Source organism: Pinus tabuliformis, chromosome 4_1 (genome assembly GCF_031772625.1).
Source record: "Pinus tabuliformis cultivar Carrire ecotype Pingquan chromosome 4_1, CPIR1, whole genome shotgun sequence".
In the NCBI taxonomy this organism is placed as follows: domain Eukaryota; kingdom Viridiplantae; phylum Streptophyta; class Pinopsida; order Pinales; family Pinaceae; genus Pinus; species Pinus tabuliformis.
The window spans coordinates 209,270,998-209,298,116 of record NC_142303.1 but is presented as its reverse complement, the minus strand read 5'-3'; the positions used below and the strand labels follow the sequence as shown (position 1 = coordinate 209,298,116).

At 37.5% G+C, this 27,119-nt stretch overlaps 1 protein-coding gene across 5 annotated transcripts in view; it reads left to right on the top strand.

The window, feature by feature from the left end:
• Nucleotides 1–27,119, top strand: part of LOC149174949 (uncharacterized) — a 165,036-nt gene that overhangs the window by 35,105 nt on the left and 102,812 nt on the right. For all 5 annotated transcript variants that reach the window (XM_089419465.1, XM_089419463.1, XM_089419467.1 and 2 more), the window contains exons 3-4: nucleotides 7,977–8,016; nucleotides 8,161–8,293. In XM_089419465.1, the coding sequence (XP_089275591.1) occupies nucleotides 7,977–8,016; nucleotides 8,161–8,293 (173 nt within the window). The remainder of the gene's footprint in view (nucleotides 1–7,976; nucleotides 8,017–8,160; nucleotides 8,294–27,119) is intronic.

The following is a 27,119-nucleotide window of genomic DNA, read 5'->3' as shown; positions in this document are numbered from 1 at the left end:
AGAGCCATCCAGAGTGATGCAGGGCCAACGTGAGGCAGAAAGGGGCTGACGCAGTCCAGAGAGAGGCTGACGCTGGGGTTTCTGGGGCAGAGTTGTGCTTAGTAGTTGCCGGAAGGATTATCCGGGGTTTCAGCCAGGAGATTTGTCAGAAACTGAGAGATATTACTACCAAGGAAATTCTTTGTTCGGTAGGCCAGTTTTGGCGCCTAGAACTCTGATATTGCCTAATAAGAAAACCCTCAAATCGCTGCATCGGTTTTCCCACATTGGGTTTTTCCGGGGACGTTAGTCCAAAAATAATGGTGTCATATGGTGTGTTTGTTTCTGTTTCTTTTAGTTGCTGATCTGTAATATGTTGAGCATGCACTAGTGTTTATTTTCAGTATTTAGATTGCAAATAACTTGTTAAGTAAATAACAAGTAGGTAGGAATAAATCAGATAAAGTGCATGGAGGGTTTCTATTTAAGTAAACTTAGAAACTTCAACAAGAACTGTGTCCCTAGCTGCGCCGTCTCTCAGGGCTCTCCCTCTGCACTGTCTCTTTGATGCACTGTGTCACCTCCTCCTCAGTCTCTGACTGATGCTAATGCCCTCCTCTTCCTTCACCCTGCAAATTTCCCTTTGAAATCAAATTCTTACTCCTTGAGAATCGATTTCCCTCGGGTTACTGAGAATTTGCCCGATGTATCTCTAACCTACCCTCAAGCCTCCTCTTATTCTTTTCTTGTTGATGAATCAATGACCGAAATTAAGCCTCTAATCAACAGCTAAGATTAAGTTAGACTTGATCCTCGTCTCTTAGAAGCTTCTCACCCATATTTTCATTAATACAGATTTATATTTTTATTTTCCCAAGTTTAGACTTAGGAACCCCATTAAAAATATTAATTATTTTAATACAATACAATCTGAGTGGAATTTCACCAAACGATTTCTGGGTCTCGGAGATCTCATGTGTTCTAGCCCCTCCACAAAATTTCGGAGCTAGAGCACATCCGATGCTACCCAAAATCAACACTCCCTCTTAGCAAGGAATGTGCTCTAGCAATACTTCCCAATAGAAGTATCACACTGATCCACTGCATCGGTCCTTTGTGCTGCTGATGCTCGGCTTGTTGCCCTTCATCCACTGCACTGCTGCAACCTGTACTGCTGCTTATGACACTACCACTGTCACTGCTGCATCTACACTATAACTCCCTCTCAATATGCTGCATCATGCTGCCCATAGCACTGCCACTGCTAATTGTTGCATTGCAACTCCCTTCACTATCCGCTTCTGCTACTGAAACGGATTATCAATCATCCCCATCTTCTCCCTGAAATAAACAAACTTTTTTCTTCCTAGAGCCTTGTCGAGAATGTCTGCCACCTGTTGTCTTGTCGGAGTGTATTGTAATTGTACTGCCCCTCGCTGGACACAATCTTTGATAAAGTGACACTTGATGTCAATGTGCTTCGACCGATCATGAAAAACTGGATTCTCTGAGAGCTTGATGCAACTCTGATTATTGCACAAAATATTGGTCACTTCCATCCTTCTCCTGAGTAGATTCACAAGCAACTTCCTAAGCCATATGGCTTCACACGATGCTGTGCTAGCTGCCATATATTCAGCTTCAGCTGAGCTCAGAGCTATGGATTTTTGTTTCCTACTACACCAGGAGGTCATTCCTGATCCAATGTTGAAACAATACCCAATGGTACTTTTCTAATCTACTAAACTTTTAGCCCAATCTGCGTCAATGAACCCACTCAGCCTGATGCCATTGCCTCGGGTGTACATTAATCCATGCTCGATTGTTCCTCGTATATATCTGAGAACATGCTTGGCTGCTGCCCAATGCACCCTCTTTGGTTCCACCATGAACTGACTGAGGGTGTTGACAGCGTAACAAATGTCTGGCCTGGTGTTGACTAGATACATTAGGGACTCTATGAGCTGCCTGTACAAGGTGGGATCGATTAATTTATCTTCAGACACATCAATCTTCTTCCAGTTGGTAATCATTGGAGTAGCCATAGGTCTATAGTCCCGCATTTTGAACCTTTTCAAAATCTTTGTAACATATCTTTCCTGTCCAAGGAAAATTCCACCCTTCTGCTGCCAAACTTCCAACCCCAAAAAATAATGCATCCGTCCCAAATCGTTCATGTCAAATTCTGTAGCTATGTTTTTCTTGCAGTCTTTGATGAGCCTGGATGAACCAATTAGAAAAAGGTCATCCACATATAACACCAGAATTAGAGGCTCATTCTCTAAAATCAGATAATAGAGGTTGGGATTTGCATCACTCTTGACAAATCCCATCTTCTGCAAGTAACCATCAATTCCACCGTACCATGCTCTAGGCGCTTGTTTAAGCCCATACAAGGCTTTCTTCAACTTGCACACATGAGATTTCTTCTCATGTGTCTCAAAACCCTTTGGTTGTTCAATGTACTTCTTCTTCAATCACCCCATTCAAGAATGCAGTCTTGACATCCATTTGGTGAATCTCCCACCCCATGTGTTCTGCAAGGGATATCACGGATCTAATAGAAGTATACTTGGCTACTGGGACGAAGGTTTCTTCGTAGTCTATTCCTTGCTTCTGAGCATATCCCTTAGCCATAAACCTGGCTTTGTATTTTTCCACGCTACCATCTGCAACATATTTGACCTTGTAAATCCAGCTTGAACCTACAACTGACCTGTCCTGAGGTCTAGGCACCACTTCCCAGACATCATTGACCATTATGGAATTGTATTCCTCCACCATAGCATCTACCCATACTTGATGCTGAATGACCTCCTGAAAACTAAAGGGTTCTCCAACCTGAGCCACCAAAATTTGGTATCTATCTGGTTGTCTGTGCTCCCTTTTCTCGTTCCTAGGAGCTCCGACGAAATGCTCTGCATCCCGTAGTATCTGTCGAAGTTTCCGACTCGTTCTTCCATTGGTAGTGGGTAGATCTATTTGCTCCTCCTCCTGAGACTCCACCTGTTGTGATACCTTTGGATTCTTGTCTTTTGGAGAAATACTGGTGCTGATTTCTGCTGGTCGAAGTGGTTGGACCAATGGATCATCTTTTGACTGCTCTTCGGAAGGCATTTCTCGGGATTTCCTAAAAGCTCTGTCCTCCATGAACTTTACATCCCTTCGTACTATGATCTTCCTATTTCTCGGAAGATAGATTCTATATGCCTTAGCATTCTCGCTATATCCCACAAGATATCCTTTTTCTGCAGTTTGATCCAACTTCTTTCTCTTTTCTTCGGGTATATGGTAGTACGCCAAACTCCCAAATATTCTGAAATGACTCACCTCAGGCTTCTTGCTGGTGAAGACACTCTCCGGAGTAATCTTACCTAATGCCCTGTGAGGAGTCCTGTTCTGGACATATACTGCTGTGCTGCATGCTTTTGCCCATAGAAATTTGGGCATATCCTGATCATACAACATTGCCCTTGTTGCTTCAACAATAGTCCTGTTCTTCCTCTCTGCTACTCCATTTTGCTCCGGATTATATGGAGTTGTCCATTCTCTTCTGATGCCTTCTGTTATGTAGAAATTAATGAAGTCCTTATCAATGTACTCTCCATCATTGTCTGAGCGCAACACTTTTATCCTCTTCCCTGTCAGATTCTCAAACAGAGCCTTAACCTCTTTGAATCGATCAAAAACCTCATCCTTGGTTTTTAGAAAGTAGATCCAAGTCTTCTTGGAATGGCCATCAATGAAGGTGATGAAGTATTCAGCACCACTAAGAGCTTTTGTGGACATGGGTTCACAGATATCGGAGTGTATCAATCCCAAAACGCTCTTAGTCCTACTATTACTTCTGGAATAAGCCGCTTTGACGTACTTGCCTAGGGTGCATCCTTTGCATACATCGTCTCATTTGGTACTTAATTTTGGAACTCCTGTGAGTCGTGACAGTTCTTTTGAGAATTCTTTGAGCCCCATGGTGTAAGTGCCCCATCCTCCTGCGCCATAGTTCATTCAAATCTTTTTCTCCACTGCTGCTTATTAATGCCATTGGAGATTCTAGGCGTAACTTATATAGTCTGTTACTTCTGACTCCAATTTGGGCCTTCTTCTTCCAACTCAAATGTTTGACATATACTTTCTTCCCGATGAAGAAAACATCATAGCCCTTCTAGATTTTAGGCATCTGTGGTTCATTTCTTTTGAGCTTAGTCTCGGAGTATCCACAGTAGAAACCATATTTCTGTCAATGTTTCAAATCCCAACAGGGATCCATCATTAGGACCAATCTGAATGATGATAGAAGAAGAGCTTGTGAAAGGATAAATAGTTAAAGAAATATTTTTTATTGAAAGTCGGCTAATAACTTTATTTTAATTTTAATATTAATTTTTATTTATCATTTTTATTATTAATAATTAATATTCTAAATAGTAAATAAATTATTATTATTAGTATTATTATTTATAATTTATGATTATCATAATTAAATTATTCTTATTTATAGATTTTATTGTTAAATAATACTAGTTTTAATTTTTTTACAATTAATAAAAATTATTAATTTATTAAGAATAATAATTTTTTTTTTAAATTTTTAAATGATAATAATTTTTATCATAATTAAATTATTTTTATTTATAGATCTAATTGTTAAATAATACTAGTTTAAAATTTTATTTAGTTGTTAATTATGAAAATAGTTCATAATAATAATTATTAATTTTATTAAGAATAATAATTATTTTATTCTATTTTATTTTATTTTTATAATATAATAAAATAACATAAGTAGATTTTATTCTTAGTTAGAAATTGATTATTATTATGATTGATTTGTTAATATTATTATTACTATTATTAAAATAACCCTAAATTTTAATACTAATAATTATTATAAAACCTAATACTAGTTTTAATTTTTTTACAATTAATAATAAAATTATTAATTTATTAAGAATAATATTTATTTAATTTTTTAATTGATAATAATTTTTATTAAATTATTCTTATTTATAGATCTAATTGTTAAATAATACTAGTTTAAAATTTTTATTTAGTTTTTAATTATGAAAATAATTCATAATAATAATTATTAATTTATTAAGAACAATAATTATTTTATTCTATTTTATTTTATTTTTATAATATAATAAAATAAAATAATATAAGTAGATTTTGTTCTTTTTTAGAAACTGATTATTATTATTATTATCATAGCCCTTGTTTTCTAACTGAGATACAGAGAGTAAGTTCATCCCCAATCCAGGCACATGCAACACATTGGTAGCTTGAAGCTGATCCCCTGCTTCTGTTTGAAAAACTATAGTACCTCTTCCTACAGGGGTGCATTTTGACTAATTTCCCATGGTGATTTGAAAATTCATCTGTTCCTCTTGATAGCTTGAGAAACATTCTCTTATTCTTGTCATGTGCGCAGAAGCTCCACTATCAATATACCAAACCCCAAAGGAAGCAGAACTTGCCAAGCAAGTGACTTCTTCTTCCAGTCTGGAAGCTAAAATAGAATAGTCGTGATCCATATTCTTCCTTCTTTCCTCTTTCTCGGGAGAACTGCGTGAGTCTTTTTGAGTTGCTGCGCCAACATCATGCTCTTGACTCATGCAGATTCTCTAATCTCGTTGCTCGATCTCCGCTCTGATACCATCTGAAAATTCCAAACACGAAATTCTACTACAGTAACTGATTTATTTCTCCTACTTATTTTCCACAATAAGTTATTTACAAAACCCTTCAGTAAACATCAAAGTAAATTCTACTGCAGTTGTCACATAATAGCATAGAGAAAAGAACAGAGAAATACAAGCACAAGAATCAATCACATCAACACAGTTATTTTTGGACAATCGTTCTCGGAAAAACCCAATGCGGGAAAACCGGTGCAGCAGATGAGGGTTTATTTATTAATCTTCAACAACAATCTCTTTACAAGGAATGATTCTGCAGAACATAGAGAAACTTCTGAGAAAACACCTGAGATAATTTTTCTCCTCACTTTGGAGAAATTCCGACACCCCAGAGACCCTCCAGCCTTCTTTGCACCACCTCTGCGTCATCTCTGCGTGAGAACTGCGTCCCTAGCCGCGCTCTCTCAAAGCTGCCCCTCTGCGCTGTCTCTTTGATGCACTGCGTCACCTCCTCCTTAGTCTCTGACTGATGTTGATGCTGATGCCCTCCTCTTCCTTCACCCTACAACTCGCCCTCTGAAATTGAATTCTTACTCCTTGAGAATCGATTTCCCTCGGTTCACTGAATATTTGCCCAGTGTATCTCTAACTGACCCTCAAGCCCACTCTTATAATTTTCCTGTTGATGAATCAACAGCCGAGGTTAAGTCTCTAATCAACGGTCGAGATTAAGTCTCTAATCAACGGCTAAGATTAAATTAGACTTGATCCTCGTCTCTTAGAAACTTCTCACCCATATTTTCGTTAATACCAATTTATATTTTTTTTGTCCCAAGTTTAGACTTAGGAACCCCATTAAAAATATTAATTATTTTAATAAAATACAATCCAGGTGGAATTTCATCAAACGATTTCTGGGTCTTGGAGATCTCATGTGTTCTAGCCCCTCCACAAAATTTCGGAGCTAGAGCACATCCGATGCTACCCAAAATCAACATTTAACTCTCCAATGTTAACTTTAGTAGAACTCACTAACTGATTGAGTGTTCTCCTTTTGTTTTTGAGCTCATTTTCTTTCTTCTGTATTTGCATTTCTAGCCATTCTTCTACGTTTTCTGCCTGATCCATATTGTCAATAGAAGAACACAGAACGCTTCTGATAATACCTTGTTACTTGTTCTGCTGGAATGGCTTGTTGAGCTTGAGGAGGAGAGTCAGGGGGCATGTCTTTCATAATAATTTAGAGAGTCCACCACACTGGGCTGCTGCAGAGATCGGATAAAGAGACTTGGTAGCATGGTATAATGGGGGACCAAACAGGGCCATTATGGAGAGGTGCCTCAAAGCCTCCCAATAAGGCATCTGTAAATTTGTTGTGATGAGATTCTATGGCATAGGCAAGACATGAGACATTAAGTCTTGGATGGACTAAAGGATTTATTCCAAACTGGTTCAAGCCAAGATGTACATAACTGTAGTCATGAGCTAATCCCCATTCGATATCTTCTGATTTGATCAAAGGGATTTGATATAAGGGCTGAGATAAGGATATTGGAACATTAACAAATGTGAAACGAAACAGTACATCTATATATTTTATTAAAATTTGAATAATTTATATATTTGGTATTCTTCCTGTTCTCGTCTGGTTCATAATTTTAGGAAAAACCAGTTCCATTTCTAATAACTTTTCAGTGGTGTCAGCCCATGTAAAATATGCTATATTGGTTTCAATTGAGCTGTGTGCATTTAGAAAACATAGAATTAAACAAATAATGCTGTTTGATTTAGTTCCAGATATTTCTTCTTATCCATTACAGGTGATTTCAAGCAACTTTGCAAAGTGGTTTCATGTTTGATAGGGTTGACTAATTTCTCAGGTCAAGTGCCCAATGACATGCTTAGAAGGAAAATTTCTATGATATACTCAGCCATAAACAACCTTCAAATAATTTGTATGTTTGCTTTAATATAACTTCATTTTGAAGAAGCCTGCACTTTCAAGCATTTCCAACATAGCCTAACATTAAGGTAAAGACTGGTTGTGAGTGGGGTTGAATGTTTGCAAATTTTCCGAATATTACTGGCATAAATGGATTGTAAGGATAAAAGAACCCCAACTGTGGATGTGCAAGTGTGTCATCTTCCTTTGCAAGGCTAGAGGGTGGAAAATCGGCCTGTAAACCAACTATTACAGAATGAATGAATCTGTTTTATTATGGATAAAATTAAGGTCTTATGTACTACTACTGAGATTCACTTGAGAGTAACAGTTTGTTGGGAATGGCCTTTACATGCGGTTGATTATTTCTTTTTATTTTATACATTTTACTAATTCATTACTCACTTTCTTAGATCTCTGGCAACGAGGGCTGTCACTCTACTATCTGAACAGGTATTAGAGAATTTAGTTCCATAAAAGACTAAAGCCATATGTGGAAAATATAAATATTTTTGAATTCAATTTACTGCTGGTCAATCAGTTTTTTTGGAGGAGAATTTTACTATTTTGTGCTTATCTTCTTACATGTCTCTACAGGTTTGAAGAAGGAGCAACCCAGTTCAGGGATGATGTTGCAGCTAATCCAAATGATACTGAGGAATCAATTTGGTGTTTCCTCTGTGAAGCTCAACTACATGGAGTTGATGAAGCTCGAAGGCGGTTTCTAGAGGTGATTATATTTTTCATCATTTCATGTTACTGTTTATAAGTGTACTAACTTTGACAAATCCAACCTTAAATTAGATAGCTAAAAAAGAATGTTTGTGAAAACTTAGAGCTTCCCTCTCACTGTACAAGTACAGGACAATTTTCAAAATTGAGAGTAAAAAGAAAAGAAAATTGAAGTGAATAAGATTTAATTAACACAAACTATGTAGCAAATAGGGTTATTTTTTATATAATTGAAGTCAATTAGATTTAAATAACACAAATTATATGTAACTTAATTGTGTATCAAGTTGGTTGATTATTTTCATCATTGTCATTTTTGTTTAAAAATAGTGTCTCATTAATTAGAAAACATTACTGAACTAGATGGTTGGAATTTCTATTGTCCATACAGATTCTCAAAAACTATTCTGATGGTTTGTCATTGTAGTATTTCTCTATATTCTAAAAAACTTCATATTTAATCTCAGTTTTGGCTGTAGATTCCAAATTACCATTGTCTAAATATTACCTTCTGAATGCAATGCTTATAGCTTATGTATTTTACTTTTAGCAGATGGTATTTGTGCTTGAATATATCTTTTGTGAGAGCATCAAAATGCTCATTTAGTTCTTGGAAAATGGTTACATTTACAAAGCCCAATGCTTGATAAATTGGTTCTCATGAAAAACCAAGCTCTATAGGGATAAAATAGTACATTCAAAGTAACGGAAAACATGAAAGGAAAATATAATACAATCTTCAAACAAGTGAAAACTCTGCTGAGATTTTTTATTCTTTGAATGGTTATTTAAAATTTTTAAGGTCCCCAGAAGCATCATATATTCCATAGGAAATCTTAGTAGATAATTAAGTACCTAAATTAGGCTAGCTGCATTACAGTGAACTTGTAAATTTTTTGTTTGTTTGTTTGAAAAATTCACCTTATATTAATAGAGAAAAGGAATTATACAATAATCATATACAACTGGCAGCAAATCTACTGAAACGACAAAAGAAAGGCATATAGATGAAGTCATCTGACCGTGCCTTAAAATCATGATCTCGTACATCTCTTTGAAGGTGAGTGCTTCTTCTTCTAAATTGAATAGCTAGATCAACAAGGAGACGTTCTCTCAATGTAGAAATAGAGAATAAGGAGCCATAAAAAACAGCATTGCATCTATGATCCCAAAGAAGAAACAAGGAGGTAACTCTAATACAATGCATTGCTCTGAAGTGCAAAGGGCCTGCTGACCCCTCAAGGGAAACCACTTCTGGACCACCCTCTCAAGGGTGTGATGTTCTTGATTTGATGAGATCTCTTGCTCATCCTTTTATATTCATGCTTGTTCTTCCACTGCATACCATTAGATTCATGCCAAAGCTCTTAAGATTTGCTCTACCATGGTATATCAACGCCTGTGCCCTTCAAATGATATGTGTGCTTACATAGATGGTACTTCATGATTATTTTAGTTGATGTGCTATAGTTCAATGTGATGTGATAATTTATTATTTAGAAGTGGTGTGATAGTTTCTAACCTTTTCATGAAAGTGATAAACATTGGCAAGATCTTATAACACTTCAAAACTGTATTAGTTTATTATTTTTCCTCGTGTACCATAGGGGGGCATAATTGTCTTTAGAAAAGTCTGTCATAACTTGGGACTAATTGTAACACTAGTGATCTAGTTGAGTAGTGTATGCATATCCTAACCATATCTAAACATTTTCCATCTATTCTCTTTCACTACCATCTCATCCATATAAAATTATAATCCTTGCTTATGTTAGATTTAGCAAGAGTTATCCAGCAAGGTCTAAGTGAAGAAATGAAGAATAATGTAAGAGAAAGTCAAAATAAAGCCAAAAAGGCCAGAGGTGAAAAGCATGTAATGTTAAAAAACAAAAAATGAAGCCACCTCTTAAAATGGCCCAACCCCAAGATCCTATGCTAAAAATCATATCTAAAGAAACAAACTAAGAAAAATCAAAGAAAATGTGAAAGGGGTGATAAAATGGTGTTGAGGTGGCAAATCTAAGTAAATCCCCCCCTCAAAAGCTTACAAGCACAAAAATGAAGATTCCTAGCTCAACAAGGCTAGTTGGACTAGAAAAAGACCTCATGCATCATTATAGGTTGAAACATCTTCCATCAATAATTCATCGAATTTACCTATGTTTAACCAAATTACCTAGAAAATACATTTTTTCTCAGCGATTGACACATGTAATGAGGGTGGAAGTGTCCCACCATGGTAAACCTAAGCAATTTATAAAATTAGCCCATTTTAAGTTGTTGTTAGAGGATATTACTTCGTGTTCATTTCCTAATGACTTGTTGAAACTTGATGCATCATTTTAGGGGAGCACCCCCCAATTGGAATCCATGCACCATGTCTTTGGATTTGCTTACATGCATTGGGATTTGTGTACCTTGATTCAACCATATCTTCCTACATTGGTATCCATGCCGCTTTTCTCGGGATCCATGTTACTGCACTGGGATACATGTCAGCGCAATGAATGATTACGAAGATACCTCATCATCACTTTGTACACCTGTCATCATATGGAGCATGGTTGAGCCACTTGGAAGAATATTCTCACACGTATGGGTAGTGTTACCACCCAAACTAGTAGGCTTTGCGCCAACATCCTTACAAGTTGCTAAAATGACACACATAGGACAGGTGCCCATTGTTAACTCAGCATGAGTCCCCACTCTTTAAGTCCAACTCCTCCTAGAAAGGCGATGGGACGATTTCCTATGTATGGCAACTTCACCCAACCAATGGTCAACCAGTGCCTTGTATAACATGTTGGGTGAAGAGGGGAGTTAATTGTTCACTATTTTATTGATTTGTGAATGTAAATTATGCAAAAAATATACACAAACCGACAATATGATTCACTCAAAATTGAAGATAAGCAACTTATAAATATCCCAAATGAGTGGAATTTTAATATGTTTATCAAAATAATAAGTTATTCTCAAATTGAACCTACTACCACTCAAAATGGGCGTTCGAATAGTAAAATCTCTAACCCACACGATACAATCCAAGTGGAACTCTGATAGGTCACCCTTTGTCATTTCAACAACCTACCTTTACCTCTCTAGGCCTGCTTTGCTTTGGCTGTAATGGGGGTTCACCTACTATGATCACTAATGCTTAGTCAAGAAGAGCACAAGGTGATGCGATTGATAGCCTTAGTGAAACTTTTTTTAGATTTTTGGGATTTTATAAAGGAAGAAGAAAATGTGATGGAGGGACATGAAGATTAGTGCCAATATCCTTCAAAGGCTATGGATTCAAGAGGAATTGAATGGCAAGATAAGCTCAAGTAGAAATCCTATTAAGTTGGTCATCCGGTGTTTATGGATTAGGGCAACCGGTTAGAACTTGATAGATAAATTAACCCTTGAGTAATCAAGGAAAATCATGAAATCATAGAAGATAACCTACCATGGGAAAGCCTTCAACCACAAGGTCGAGTATTAGTTTAGGAGAAATATTGTTCTTTAAGGAGAAACTCCCGATAAGGGCTACTCCAAAAATCATATTTTGATAACCCTAGTGCAACAAAGAGAAGGCGAGGCTTGGCATCCTAATCCTCCTCTTCAACATGACTATATAGCCCATCAATGGATCAACATTAGTGGCCTTGTGGTAGTCTTGAACAATCAAAATTTTGCCTTTAATGATGTAGAAGAAATAACCATGAAAAAGTATCTTCTAAGTCAAAAAACATTCACCACATAGATAAACCCTTAGTAAAATTGCTTGCAAAAGATATTTCCATTAAGCTCCAAGGGGAGGACTGCTCTCACAATCCAACCATTTGTACAGCTGGGGGACCTCTCCTCTATTTATAAAGAAAGATCAATACTCATTTGGAGATGCCTCAAGAATGGTAATGTTACCATTCCATTTGGTTAGTTGTTGAAGATCATGTATAACCTTGCTGACACACTGTTATGATCCTTGCACCTTAAAAATGATAAAAAACCAATAATTATAGCTCACTTTGAGGGGGAAACCTCCTTATACAATAAATACAATGAACAAGACAATATTTGATGATCCTAAGACTAGGTTTCCTTAATGTGCGTGTATTTATATATATAAGAGACAAATGATATAATAAAATGACAGCATGAAAGGTTATAGCCTACATACCAATATAAAAATAGAAATGTAATCAATGAATATCTAGGGCTAAATAAGGGGCTTATATAGGGCTTAACATGCCCCTCCCCTTCAAAGAAGTGTTGTACTCAACACTTAAACCATTTGTGGGTGTTTTTGCATGAAACACTCATCTTCCCATGTTGCTTCTTCTACTGGTAGGTTCTTCCATTTGATGAGGTACTTAGTAATTGCTCAATTTTTCAGTTGCTTAGTCTGTGTTTCCAAAATTATTTTTGGTTCTAGTATTATTTTCCCTTCTTCGTTAATCTATGATAGAAGAGTTTGGACTAGGATTTTATCACCGATGACATTATTTAAGCAAGAAACATGGAATATTGGATGCACACATGAGGATGGAGGAAACTCCAGTTTGTAGGCCATATTTCCAATCCTTTGCAACGCCTTATAGGGGCAAAAATACCTCAGAGCTAATTTTTTTTCCTTCTTTTGCTACTTGAGGGACATTTGATTATATGGTTGTAGTCTCACAAATATGCAATCCCCACTTCAAATTCCCTTTCATTGCGATGTTGATTTGCTTGTTGTTTCATCCTATTTTGTGCCATAACCAAGTTGTCCTTCAATAGTTTGAGAACCTCTTGTTGGTGTTGGATGTGGTCCTCTACTACTTGAGCCTTTATAGTCCCTTTCAAGGGTGATGTGATGGATGGAGGATGATATCCATAAAGTGCCATAAATGGTGACATTTTTGATGAAGTATGAAAGGATGTGTTGTAACACCATTCTGCCAAGGGAAACCATTTGACCCATTTTTTTTGTTTATCATATGCAAAACAACGTAGATATCCTTCTAAAAATTTATTCACAATCTCAGTTTGCCCATCAGATTGAGGATGGTAAGATGAGCTATGAGCCAATTGAGTACCCAAACAAGAAAATAATTTAGTCCAAAAATTTCCAATGAAAATTGGATATCACTTACAATAATATTTGGTATTCCATGTAGCTTTTGGATTGTTTCCATGAATGCTTTTTCCACAGTACTTGCTTTAAGAGGATGAGAAAGAGAGCAAAAATGGGCATACTTTGTCATTCAATCTACCACTACCATAATGACACTTTTTCCTTTAGATTTGGGTAAACCTGTAATAAAATCCATTGAAACTTCTTCCCAACGTTGGCTTGGTATGGCTAATGGCTGAAGGAGCCCTGGGGTCTTGATAGTCTCTCCTTTATTTTGTTGGCATACCACACATTCTGCCACAAAATTTTGTACATTTGTTTTAAGACCTTCCCAATTCTCTTTTCTTGATCCTATAATATGTCTTCAATAACCCTAAATGTCCTCCTATAAGTGTGTAAGTCTAATAGGGCCTTTTTGAGTTGAGAATTCTTATATAAGTATAAGTGATCTTGATACCATAACAAATCATTTTTCCATGTAAATTTTTCTACTGCATCAGGGTCCTCCTATAGTTGTTGAATGATCTTGCATATCTTCTCATCTTGTTGCCATTCTATCCTTGCTTCTTCCACCCAATCAAATTGTGGAATGAAAATTGCTTTTACCTTTTTGTAGATTATTTCCAAGTCATAACCCAACATCTTTGTGACCCATTTTTGTTGCTCTTCTAAAGATAGTCTTTGCCCCAAGAAGTACTTTAGACTATCATGATCTATTTTTACTTTGAAGTGTCTTCCTATTCGGTATGGGTGTCATTTCTTAACTGCATGTAGTATGGCCTGTTGCACACTTTTTTCAAAGTTCCAAGGAAACAAATATGCCAATTTTTTTCAAAGGATTGGATCACCAGTCATCAGTTTATTGAGTCATTGTAAACCCATTCTACAAATTTATAATGTAAATGATGCTAGTAAGACCGTGTATGTATGTAACAACCTAGGTAAGCCTATTATTTTGGCAAGAATTTCATCCTAGGAGGTTTTTTGTCTCACTGACTCATCTATGTTTCTAAACATGGATGGTTGGTAGAGTTTTTCCCTCCAACCTCACCCCAAAGCTAGGGTGGAATTTTTCGTCAAAGTCTTAGGTGAGTCCTAGTGTTCTAGTCGAGTCTTATGTAAAAGTGATTTGGGAATAATTTAAGCTAATTGGCTAAATTATTTTATTACAAATCACTTGATCTACTAGATCATATTGTGTCGCAGAATTGGGTATGTATTTTGAGGGTCTATACCAAATGAGTGTTCTCCCTTTGAGAGTTGAACTGTAAAAATCTTATATAAAAAATATTTTAGTGCATGGTCCCTCATACTTAGACACCATGGCTAAAATATTAGAGGGTGGAAAAAATTATTAATCCCCAAATGTGTCAATTAATTAAATTTTCTGACAAAAATAAATTAAAATCCTAAGCCTTAAATTTAATTAACTAGAGTCAAAATTAAATGTCTAAAGAAATTAAATTCTCCAAGTAGAAAAATTCGTGGGTCTTAAAGGAATTAATTTTTGGAGGTCCCTCACTAAGGGAATATTGAAAATTTCAGGAAAAAATGGACCTTAGACCTTGGTGGTTAAGTCAAAGTCAATTATTTGAGTAAATTTGTTCAAAATCATTAATTTTGAGCTAATAAAAAATGGGTTAAATGAGAAATTCGAAAATTCCTCAAAAATAATCATTTCAAAGACAGAGAATAAAAGTTGATCAAGGATTTATCGACGATCGAGATTATTTGGACGAGGATCAAGCCAACTAACCATTATTTTTCCACTTGGAGGGTTTATTTACAAATTAGAGAGTCATTTGAGTCTCAAGCCATCAGATGTTTGGCTAAGGATTTTTTTCAAAAAAATTGATGTAACGTTATTGTCCTGATTGGAACATTATTTGAATCATAATAAAGACTTTGGGATGCAGTTCATGGTGTTTATTGTCTATTGATTTGTGGTATGTGTTGGGTACGGACTTTCCTATATTGTGCTTGATATTTTTAAAGTTTGTTTTTCATTAGATGGTGATAAGAACATTCAATTGGTAGATTTTGGGTCTATCTTAGGTGATTTGATTCGCCATATGTCTAACAAGCTTCTTTGAACGCTCCAAATTCACAAACTGTGGAAGTACGCTGACCTTGTTTGGACTTCGAATATTTATATGGTTTATTTAATTTCGTTAAGGCGGTAGCTTGCATTAATTCTTAGAAATACACTTAGCCATTTATGAAAAAATTTCTCGAAATTTCTTTCACAAGCCTTGTATATTTGTACATTTGTAAATAATTTTGTACAATAATTTTGTAAATTAATTTTTCTAATTTGGGTTTTGGGGTTTTGAGATTTTTTGCATATATTGGGCTTTTGGGCATTTGTGAATTTATTTTTGCAGGTGTGATCAAGCAAAAAGCGTTGGAATAGAGCTAGATCTAGGCCTTTGAAGTCAGATCTAGCCTCTAAAATTTTTGCAGGGCTAGCTATTGAAGAAATTGAGCAAAATTGCAAATCTGAAGCAAATAAAATTTTCTGAAGTAAGGGTTTCAAGTTTCAGGCCTCCTGAGTTTGGTTCTAGCCTCTTGAAAGCTAGCGTCTCCCTCCTAAGGCCCTTCGCTAGCCTATTTTTCCCTCGCGTCATCTTTTTTAGGACCTTTTAGGGCTGGACGTAGCCTTTAGGGGCCTCGTTCCTCCCTTTTAGCCCCACTGTCAAGCCTTAAAGGCCTTTTTAGGACTGGCCGCAGGCCTAGGAGGCCTCGACCCCCCTCCTTTACCCTAGATGGCTGCACTAAGCGGTTTGCCGTGGGCTTTTAAGCCATCTTCCAGCTTCAGCCTCCTTCCTTCCTCCTTTTCTGCCCTTAGCTCTTCTTCTTTGGCCTTTTCTTCCTCTCTTCAGCCTTTTCCTAGCCCCAAGCCTTAGTCACTAGGCCTTTAGGCCTCTCCTAGCCCTATTGGGCCTGTGCTAGCCCTCCTTGGCCCTAATTTGACCTATGCTCATCTCTGATTTTTCTAGGACTGAATACTTAGTGTGTTTTGCAGAGAAATTGGCTCAAAATTTTGTGTTTTTAGGTGGCATTTTCATTGGAAAATTTTGGGCAAATTTGGCAAGTGATCTACAAGGCCTTGGGCCTAGGGTTTGCTCTTTAAACCCTCATTCTCTCACTGTTTTGCTATAGCCGTGATAAATTATTCATAACAGTGAATTAAAAACCCTAAAATCACATCTAAGTGGTCTAAGTATCCTAAAAATTTCATAATAAAGTTTTCCTAAATTTTTGGCTACTTGAGATTTGTTCGTTAAGCCTAGATATACTTGTTAGCTTGCTGGAATATCTCTGCATAACTGTAATGATCAGATCTGATATTTTCTGAATAATACATCTTAAAGGGCTTAAAAATCAAAATTTTCAGTTTGACAAGCTTACTCTAGCATTTGACAATTTTTAGCACTTGATATTGCATCAATAACTTACTGTTTATCCACTTTCCTTACTGCTGTAATTAGCGTTTCAGATCTGATATAACAGTGAGTGATTCATCATAAGAAGGATAATTAACTTGTGTTTTCACTTGGCAGGTTGTTAGGCATCTTATTGCTCATTTCTGATTCATGTATGCTTATTGTTGCCTAGATCTAAAGTGGTTTGTTCAGTGCTGTTCTAAGGTTAATAAGTGCTAATAATTCTGAAGTGCTAGTGCAATTATTGGTTAATTGGAAGCTAATATTTGTTTGTCTTGTCTTGGCCGTAAGAATTATCAAAGTTTGCACTTTAATCACTCATTTCTAAAGCTTTGAATCTCTATCTCATTAAGTCACTTTGGCATATGATCTAATTGACATTGTAGTTGAAGCATTGATTTAATAAGTGCTCTAAGTTTGTGGTCTTAAGAAGCTTTGGTAATCTTATTGTCTATCTTAAGATTTGGCATCTTATTGGCATTGTCTAAGAGCATAATTATTGTTGATTGAATATCTTGAGTAATTGGCATCTTGTGGATTTGACATTGGCACTAAGTTAATTAGCACTTTCTTGGTTGTAAGATTGCATTTGATTTACAAGTACTCTTGTCATAAAGAAATATCATAACTTAAGTACTTAAACCTTAAGCAATCTTAACTAATAATTTCACTCATCATCTCTGCATAAGCATTCTAGGTTTAATTTGCATTAATAATTTACCTCCAAGCATAAGCTTGGTTGATAGACTCCTAGGACAACCCTCTCTCACCTAGCTTGAGGGATTCAACACCTTTCTAGTGGTTAACACAGTGACCTTGCAATCGTTAGAGCCACAGTCTCTGCAGCGCCGGAGGCACTAGGTGGTTGGAACACAGTGGGAGGTATTGTTAATTAAGTCTTTGCTTGCTTCCCATTGGCTTCCATCCCACAACCTACTCTAAGGACTGATCACAAAACAGTTAAGAGGGAGGTTTCAATTAGACTAGGCATATAATTTAAAAGTAACCAAGACCCTTGCATTACACCTAGTTTCTAGCATTTGCATCTCATATAGGTTAGTTGATCATTTAAGCAACAACTGCCCATCCAGTTACTTGGTCTCGATTTGTAATAAGCAAGAATTTTGACTCCATAAGGCACTGGTCTCATTTCTAAATCTAATCGAATCCTTAGGTCTTGCTAAATTAAACCGAGTAGCTAGGCCACTCAACTGTGTCTCCCAGATAAGTTGGTTCCCAACTTGTCTTTCATTATCTCATTTTCATAGGGACTACCCCCCATAGCTTGTTGTTGGGAGACAACTAGAACAGGGTGGGTGGGGATCAGAGTGATAGCCCTGCCTTGAGCCGTTGTCGCAGTGCCTGTACAATCTGAGCAACAACATGGCCAACATTTCTTTTTCATAGATGGGTTTGAGTAAGTTCTTTCCTTTAAGTTCGCTACTTTCAAAGGCAAGGGGTCTTCCTTCTTGCATCAAAACTGCACCAATGCCATGGCTTGAGGCATCACACTCCACAATGAATATTTTTGTGAAGTCAGGTGTCGCCAAGACGAGAGTTGTACACATAGCCTCTTTAAGTTCTTCAAAAGCTTTGGTTGCTTCTTTAGTCCAAGAAAATGCTTCCTTCTTCAATAATTTTGTTAGAGGTGTTGTTATTTGACCATAATTCTTGACAAATTTGCAGTAATATCCTATCAATCCTAAGAATCCTTTGAGTTTCTTCAAGGTATTTGGGATTGGCCATTCCCTCATAGCTTTGATTTTGTTAGGATCCACCTTGACACCATCATGTGATACAATATGACCCAAATATTCCACTTCTTGAACCCCAAAGGAACACTTGGAAGGCTTTGCATATAGTTGTTGCTCTTCCAATAGTGTCAAGACCTTATCAACATGTTATACATGCTCTTCCCAAGATTTGTTGTAAATTAGTATGTCATCAAAAAATACTAGCACAAATTTTCTAAGAAAGGGTTTTAAAATAGAATTCATCAAGCTTTGAAATATTGAAGGTGCATTTGTAAGTCCAAATGGCATAACCAAAAACTCATAATGACCTTCATGTGTTCTAAAGGCTATTTTGGGAATGTCTTCTTGCCTCATTCTGATTTGATGATATCCAGAATGAAGATCCAACTTAGTAAAGAAAATTGCTCCATGCAATTCATCTAATAATTCATCAATGATAGGAATAGGAAACTTATCTTTGATTGTCATTTTGTTGAGTTGTTTGTAGTCTGGATACATACACCATGAACCATCCTTTTTTATAACCATCACCACTGGTGAAGAGAAAGCACTCTGGCTAGGTTGAATGATTCCCGCCTCTAACATTTCTTGAACCATACACTCAATCTAACTATTTTTTGCATGTTGATATCTGTAAGGCCTAATGTTAGGTGGTACATTTCTAAGTTGCAAATGAATAGCATGGTCATATTGTCAGACATGTTGAAGATCCTTAGGCATTTCCCCCTTCCATTCTATCATTATTAACATGCCACCTATTGATTGAAGGATGTACCAGGGACTTGTCTTTCCCCTTAGGGGCTAGGAACACCTAATAGGGTCGTCTATTAGCCACTCCTACCTAGGGAGGTAACACTATTACGTGATCAAAGCCCCAAATTTGGAAGGGAAGCCTCGTATGAAGTGTCAATTTTCCCTTGATTAACAAGCTTGGTTCACTTAGATGCACTAATGATTATTGTACCTGATGGTGAAGATGCAACATTGGACATTGTGTGTGACTACAGGTGGTTTTCATCATGGGTTGGGCAACTTAACTGGGGCTTAAGTCCACTAGAGGAGCATTTTGACACCCTACAGGTAAAGCATTGAGAGCCATGGGACTCATATCACTTGCAGAGCATCATTCGAATTGTACATGTGCTTAGGGCCGATCTAGTCCAATATACATGAGTAAATAAATAAATTCAAAAACCAACTTCTACTTGTCCAAATAAGGTGATCTTTATGTTGATTTTGGTCTTCTCGAAAAGAGGAATCTATTGCAATTATTATCTTTATCATATGAGCTATCCAAAGTGGAATTTGATTGCAGTTACATAGTTATAACATAAGGGAGGAGAATAGGATCAAAGGACAAATTTTCTTTTGAAATACAAATGAAATGACCCAAGTGAGGACACTAACCCAAATCAACCTAGGGAGAGAGATGGTTTTGTGGCTAGGGCTTGCTATATCTTGGGATTCCACCATCGCATTGTGCTCAAATTTGGAGGACCCCTTGAGAAGACCCCAACCCAGCTGTGGACCAATTTTCAAGGTGTTTGGATGGCTACAAAAGATTTCGCTTGATGCCCTAGGTGATCCTCTAGAGTTAGGCCTAGAATTTGGAAAAGTGAAGAAAGGAGAGGTAAATTTGACCACCAAAGGGATACGAGTATCAGTGCCTTATTGCTTGGGCTTAATGGAGTCAAGGTATACACAAATCGAAAATTTTTGTGAGCTAAGGAGCCCTAATTGATCTTTGCTAGACTATCTAAGGGCAACAACTAGGTCAATAGGGATTTATACTTCAAATTTGCAAAAGAGACAGTTTCGAGGTCTTCAACCTAAGAGGTGCTTCTACGAACATTTACCCAATCCCTCAAAGATCGACGCATGCATTTAATCACTTATTCAAGGTCCCAAAAGAATTTTGCATTACATTAACCCATACAAGAACAATGATAACAAGATACATGCATTTGACAAGCAAGATACAAGAATAGCATCAAAAATTTGATTTACATGAGAGATAGAGTAGGTCAATTCATCAGTTTCACATTAGAAATAAGCTCCAATGACAATAGTGAAAATAAAAACATCATAGTGCATCAAGAAAGCTCCAAAAGGTTATCCCAACAAAAAGTGCAAAATTCTCTCAAGAGATATTAATCCAATCCAAGTGATGCTGAGAGAAATGAATCACCTCTCATCTATTTATACAATCTCAAATGAGTTTGATTTGCCTAATTGATCTAATTAAGCCCCAAATAATAAACTAATATGCAATAATAACATTCCTTAGTGACAAGCCCACCAAGATAGCTCAATAACACAATAGTGAGTCTATCAAGAGGGCAAAAATTTATCATTATAATGAGTCGTTGGGCCATTGAGAAGGTCTAATGAAGTCTAATGTGTGCCATGATGTGAGAATGAACTCCAAATATAATGGATAAGGGGTTGGCCCCTTGTTTTCCAAGAAAATCATTGTAGTGCTCCTAAGTGGGTGTGGGGGCACAAGGACATCCTCATGGGTCTCCAAGTGGATCGAAAATGCTTGTAAACCATCTGTAAGGGCTAGGATGATGACATAAGCCCTCCCTTTTGTTTCCTGTGGCGAGACACATCCTCATTTGGATCTTGGAACATCTGCCAAGTGTATGGTGCAAGTGTGGAGCTGACTAGGCATGGAGAACTAGATGCATCATCCTCATCCAAAAAGGTGGAGCACGAACAATCAATGAGTGGTGTTGGGGATCCATGAAGTAATCTTTGCTATGGTGGAGGCCCATGGCTCTCAATGCTCACCCTACAAGTGCCAATGTGGCCCTCAGGAGGGCTAAGACCCCTTATAGGGAGACCAAGCCCCAAATGGAGACCCACCTGCAATCCAGCAGAAGATCCAATGTATCCCCTTTCCCTCCAATACAACAAATCATTAGAATAATCAAGTAAAACAGCTTACGTCATGGAATCGATGGGGCACTTCATGGTGGCATGCCCTTCCATAGTGGGCTTTGGTATGTACAAGTGCCTCCAAGCTCAATAAGGAGAGTAATCAAGGACCCTATTAGGTGTTTTCAACCTTTAAAGGTTGTGAAATGTCCATGGTATATCCATCAGGTGGTAGGTGGCAAATGATATAGTGATGGAACAGAGTGCGGATCAAGGGAATGCTCCAAGCCACATGTCATGGTACAAGGATAGCTATAATATGGGAAGCCCACACCTGGGTATATGAGTGTAGGATGGGAGCCCACACCTTGAAGATGACACAAGACACCCAAAGCATGGTTTTGACACCTGGAGGCATTTTGAGGCATGCCTTGAGGGCTTCCCTTCAAGGATGGAGTTGATTATGATTATGGGACATCCACCTAGCCCATTGCATACACTTTCATAGAATTTATTGCCGAAAAAGAGCATGACATCATGCTTGAGGAGAGATTCGACCCACACTATGCATGTGTGGTATTTTGTGGCATATTTTTGTTATTATAAGTTATTGGGTTATCTTGTAATCCACTTTCTTGATGCATAGGCAAAATTAATCTTGTCATAGGGATTTTAGGCTAATAATTATGAGTGATAGACGTCAGATATATTGAGGATCACTCTCTTGTTATTTTTCATTGTCACAGTTGGATTTTGGCCTCTTTTTGAGAGGTCGACTTAGCCTTTGTTGAACTTGCTACTTGTGGAGATGCAATATTCATGGTGATTTTGCTATTGGAGATTGGCTTATGTCTTGGAGATGTCTTTTTGGGATTGAAAGAAGGTTTTTTCATGGATGAGTTGGAAGTTTATTGCAAATTTTTTATTGTTTTTCATGTAATTGATTATTTCTTGGGTTTTTCTATGCTCCATCTCTAAATGAAAATTGTTAAAATCTTGGATAATTGTTGCATGTTAAGTATCTCTTTCTTAAAAACCCCACGAGACCTCCTAGTGAGTTTCTCCTATTTAATTTATCTCCTTATAAGAAAGATAGGGTTTATATAAGTGGAAACAAGAGATTTCCCCCCTTACTCCAAGCATTTGTCCATTATCTCTTGAAGTAGCCCTAAAGACTCAATCACCCAAGTAGAATTAGGCACTAACAACCTTTGTGTTAATCAAAAGCTTTGAAAAAATAATTTTCCTCGTTTTCTATTTTCTAACCCTTTTAAGGCAAGCTGGTAGGGCATTTAGGTATCGTCGAATTCATTTAGGGCTATTGTGGATGGACATTTGAGGTAATAAAACCTAAGTTTTGCCTTGTTGATCTCTTGAACTCGAAATCTAGCCTTTTGTATGGTGAAACTTACCTTGGGGGGGGCTAATGTCATCCTTCTCTAAGTATTTTTTCCCTAGAAACCTTAACACTAGTTAGGGCTTCAACATGAGACTTAATTTGAGGGTTTGCTTTGTTTCTTTGTTGATCCTATCTTTCAATGAACCTTTTCTTTGTCTCATATATGCCTAGGAATTACTTTGTTGCTACATACCAATAAACCCTAAGCCATATGTGCCTTTGCTAGTCTAGGTGAATGATACACAATCCCTTATTAATAGTCTTGAGCCATTGTCCATCACTAAGCGTCTATACCTAGCCTATGCTTTTAACACCTTGAGTCATATAACATAGAATATCCTTGTAGGTGGTCTCTAGGAAACATCCTTTGTGGTGAAATTCCACTTAAGAATAGGAGGGAGATTGCTAAGGTGATAGTGGCAATCTACCTCATTGTTGCAACAAGGTCAACCTTTTCCTTGTGAACCCTCTCACAAGGCCTACTAGATTTTGAGGCAACATTTATGGCACTGTTGGAAGGGAGGAGTTGAGTCAACTTCCTTGAAATTTGAAGTCTAAAGCTTCATTGAAGTTTTTGTGAGAATAGCTAATAAACAACATAGATTCTCTCTTGGCAGCTCTAAAGTCTGATCCATGTATTTCGCCTAGTAGTTTGTCTGATGAGGCCATAGCTCCAAGAAAGAAAATAACTACTTGCGAGATGACTAATGATACATCCACTTCTCCCATAGTTCCTAAAACTTTTGTGGTTAGGAGCCTCTTTGGCACTTCATCCACCCCTGACACCATGGCTAAACCATGGCTCATTGTTGCATTTAAACCATTGGATGTGAGTGGCTTCCTTGATGCTCCTCACAAATTGCCTAATAAATATAAAGAGTGGTTGCCCAAATTCAATGGTACCAATGTAGTCAAAATCGAGAAACACATGCATGAATTCTATTGGGTTGTGGGTGGAAGGTTGATAGAAGGGTTACATGTTGTAATGCTATTGTTTTCCTTTTTCTTAGAATGAAGTGCTAGGAATTGGTAGCTAGATTTACTTGAAGTCTTAAAAACTAGGACCTTTTCCACCAACCATTTGAAAAAAGATGGGCCATGGTCAAAGAAGGCGTATAACTCCTAGATAAGTTCCATGGAGCCAAGAAAACTGAGAATGAGTTTGTTAAAGAATTCACACAAAGATTTAACAAATTGCTCAAGGAAGTCCCTCCCCTATTCATGCCTACTAACTGGACAATCTTTGAAAGATATATTGAAGCTTTCCCTAGGCACTTGTCCTATGCTATAAAAGTCAAGGGACCTAAGCCATTAGAAGAACCCAAGGTCCTAACTATGAATATTGAGCATAATCTAAGCTCATCCAAGATTGATTTGTTTGCTTACCTAAGGGCTAAAGTTGAAGTTAAGGCTAAGCCTAGCACCCAAGTTGACCCTTCCTTGTAGGCATTTTCCCAAATTTTTGACAAAGTCACCATTGTGGTAATGCAAGGACAGTTGGCCATGATGAACAAGCTCTCCATTTTGGAAATGGAAAGGGTAGCTCATCAAATTTTCCTCCTAAACCACAATTCAATAAGGAAAGGCCTCCCAAGAAGAACCTCTACAATGGAAGCAATGTTCCACAATAAAGTGTGTCCAATACTTTTCCCCCAACTAATGTGGCTGGCCAATAAGGACCCTCTTGGTGTAAGACATGTAATGAATTTCATAGTTAAGAGGAGTGTCGGTATAGTCAAGTGGAAGAGAAGGAAACCCCAAAGCATCTTAACATGATAAATGACAATGCTCCATTTAATACCTTGGTTGGAGAATCATTCTTCTCTCAACAACAACATGAAGAGACCACTGAAGAACCTACTAGTGATCATAATGCATTGTATTTTGATTTTCGCATAGCTACTATCATCATATCATGTTCTCATGCTAAGATTAGATTGCATTTAGATTAGAATTGCATTTTAGAATAGAATTTTATTTTTTGTATGGTTTTTATTATTTGATGAAAACATTGGCGATAAAAATACACCCAGGACAAATGCTTCCAACGTCGTCTATGATGTGCAGGATATAGGTCTACAGTCCCAGAGGATTGTTGGTTTTCTCATGACCTCCCGTTTGAGTACATGGTTCATGCACTCTACAATGTTGGAGCTAGATGTTACCCACCAAAAGTGGGTGACACCATAGGAGAATTTTTCTCCTAGATTTGTCTTCAGCCAATAGCCAATAGCCCCTGACAGCCATCAGTGTAGCCGATATATTGTGTCATTTTGATCTTTGCTCCTTGAGCCATTCATGTGCCCCCTTGCCCATTTTTCGAGAGTATATGTTTGAAGGTGGGCCATCCAATCCTAAAGGTATGTTTTTATTGTGTAGTCGAGTGCTTTTGGTTGTTTTTCATTGGGCACTTTGGTCATGGATTATTCGGTGACTTGGAAGGTGGAAGGGTTTTGACTGTAGTTTTGTTTCCTCACCTTAAATGGGGGGTTAATCCTCAATCCTAGTCTCGTGGAATCTCCCCTATTGGCTTATAGCTTTGGGAAGGGCACTAATTGGGAAACCCCGACTTTGGTAGTGCAGTCTTGTTTTCCCGTTTCACATTTTTTACTCCCCTCCACACATTACTAGCACTATTTCATCAATTTTCCTCTCTGGTCCACATGATCACTAGGTCTACAAGGCACTAGTACACCCCTCCCCTTGTCCACATGTTTGGGTCGGGCCTAGAAATGTTGCCTCGAAGGTTGATGCAACTAACAAAAAGGGTTAAAAGAATATCATGGCCTCAAGAAAGAAACAAAAGAAAAAAGAATATTATAAAATGAAAAAGATGGCCAAGACATTATATTAGCGCACGAGAAAAAGCCAAGCATAAGATCTACCCCTTCATTATGGCCATCACATTGGTTCCTAGGGCCTCATGAGTGCCCCCACGTCATTAAGGAACCAATGCACGTCCCAACCCCTGATGGGCAATGAACTACCCCACCTTAAGGGGGTAATAACTGCTTATATCATACACAACATGCCCTCATCTCCTGGAACCCTGAGCAGTAATTCAAAGAAAAATCAAGAAAAGGAAAAAGGCAAATGAAGAAAGGTGGAAAAACGAAGATTGGGAGAACTCATGTATCCACGATTGCTCCCTCCTACATATATACACTCAAGTGCGTGGACATCCTTCATTATTACCACCCTTGAACCTATGGCATTTGGCTTTGAGATCCCTGTGTCCTTATCCACCTCATCATTATTCACATGGCCCATATCAATTGAAGGATGTACCTTGGACTTATCTTTCCCCTTAGGGTTTGGGAACACCTAATAAGGTTGTTTATTAGCCGCTTTTACCTAGGGAGGTAACACTATTACATGCTTAAAGCCCCAAATTTGGAAGGGAAGCCCATTATGAGGTCTCATTTGTGCCCTTGATTAACAAACTTGGTTCACTTAGATACCCTAATGAATTATTGTACTTGATGGTGAGGAAGCGCATTGTAGCTTACATGTAATTAGTAGTTGGTTTCATCATGGGTTGGGCAACTTAACTAGGGCCTAAGCCCACCAGAGGATCATCTTGACATTTATACGGGATGCGTTGAGAGCCATGGGATTCCATCATGTGTTTGAGCATCATTTCATGCCATGGGAACTCTCAACACTTTCAACAGTTTCTTCACTACCCCACATTATTCGCGAGATGATGTACTTGGACCAGCATGACCTAGGCGGCTTAGCATGATGAGGGTAGCTAATCCAAGGTCCAAAGACATGGGAGGGTAGGCACCATCATCAGAGCCCTCATTTGGAGCATTATACAGGCTATTCTTTCATTTTGTAAAGACTGCTATTAAATTTCAATCAGATTGACTGATTTCTTTTGTAAAATTCTATCAAATTAAATGCATTTGTGTACCTGATTCTTTGCGTACCTGAGTCTCTCATCTGGTGTCGATCACATCGCTATAAGTTTTCTAGTTCTGTTACCAAACCAACTGATTCCTCCCTTCCTATCTGGGATCAACCTTTGCGGTTCCTAGATCCAGAGAACTTCGAAATGGAAGTCCACTGGCCCCCGTGCCCAAAACTCCAAGAACAGTTGAAGATTTTCCAATTTTCAGTTCCAAAATCTAGCCCCTGGCTCATCCCTCCAACAGATTTATTTTTCCCTTTCTCTGTATATTCCCCCCCCCCTTGAAATCCTCCTTCCTCTCTTTAAATAGTAGAGGTCCCTTCACCTC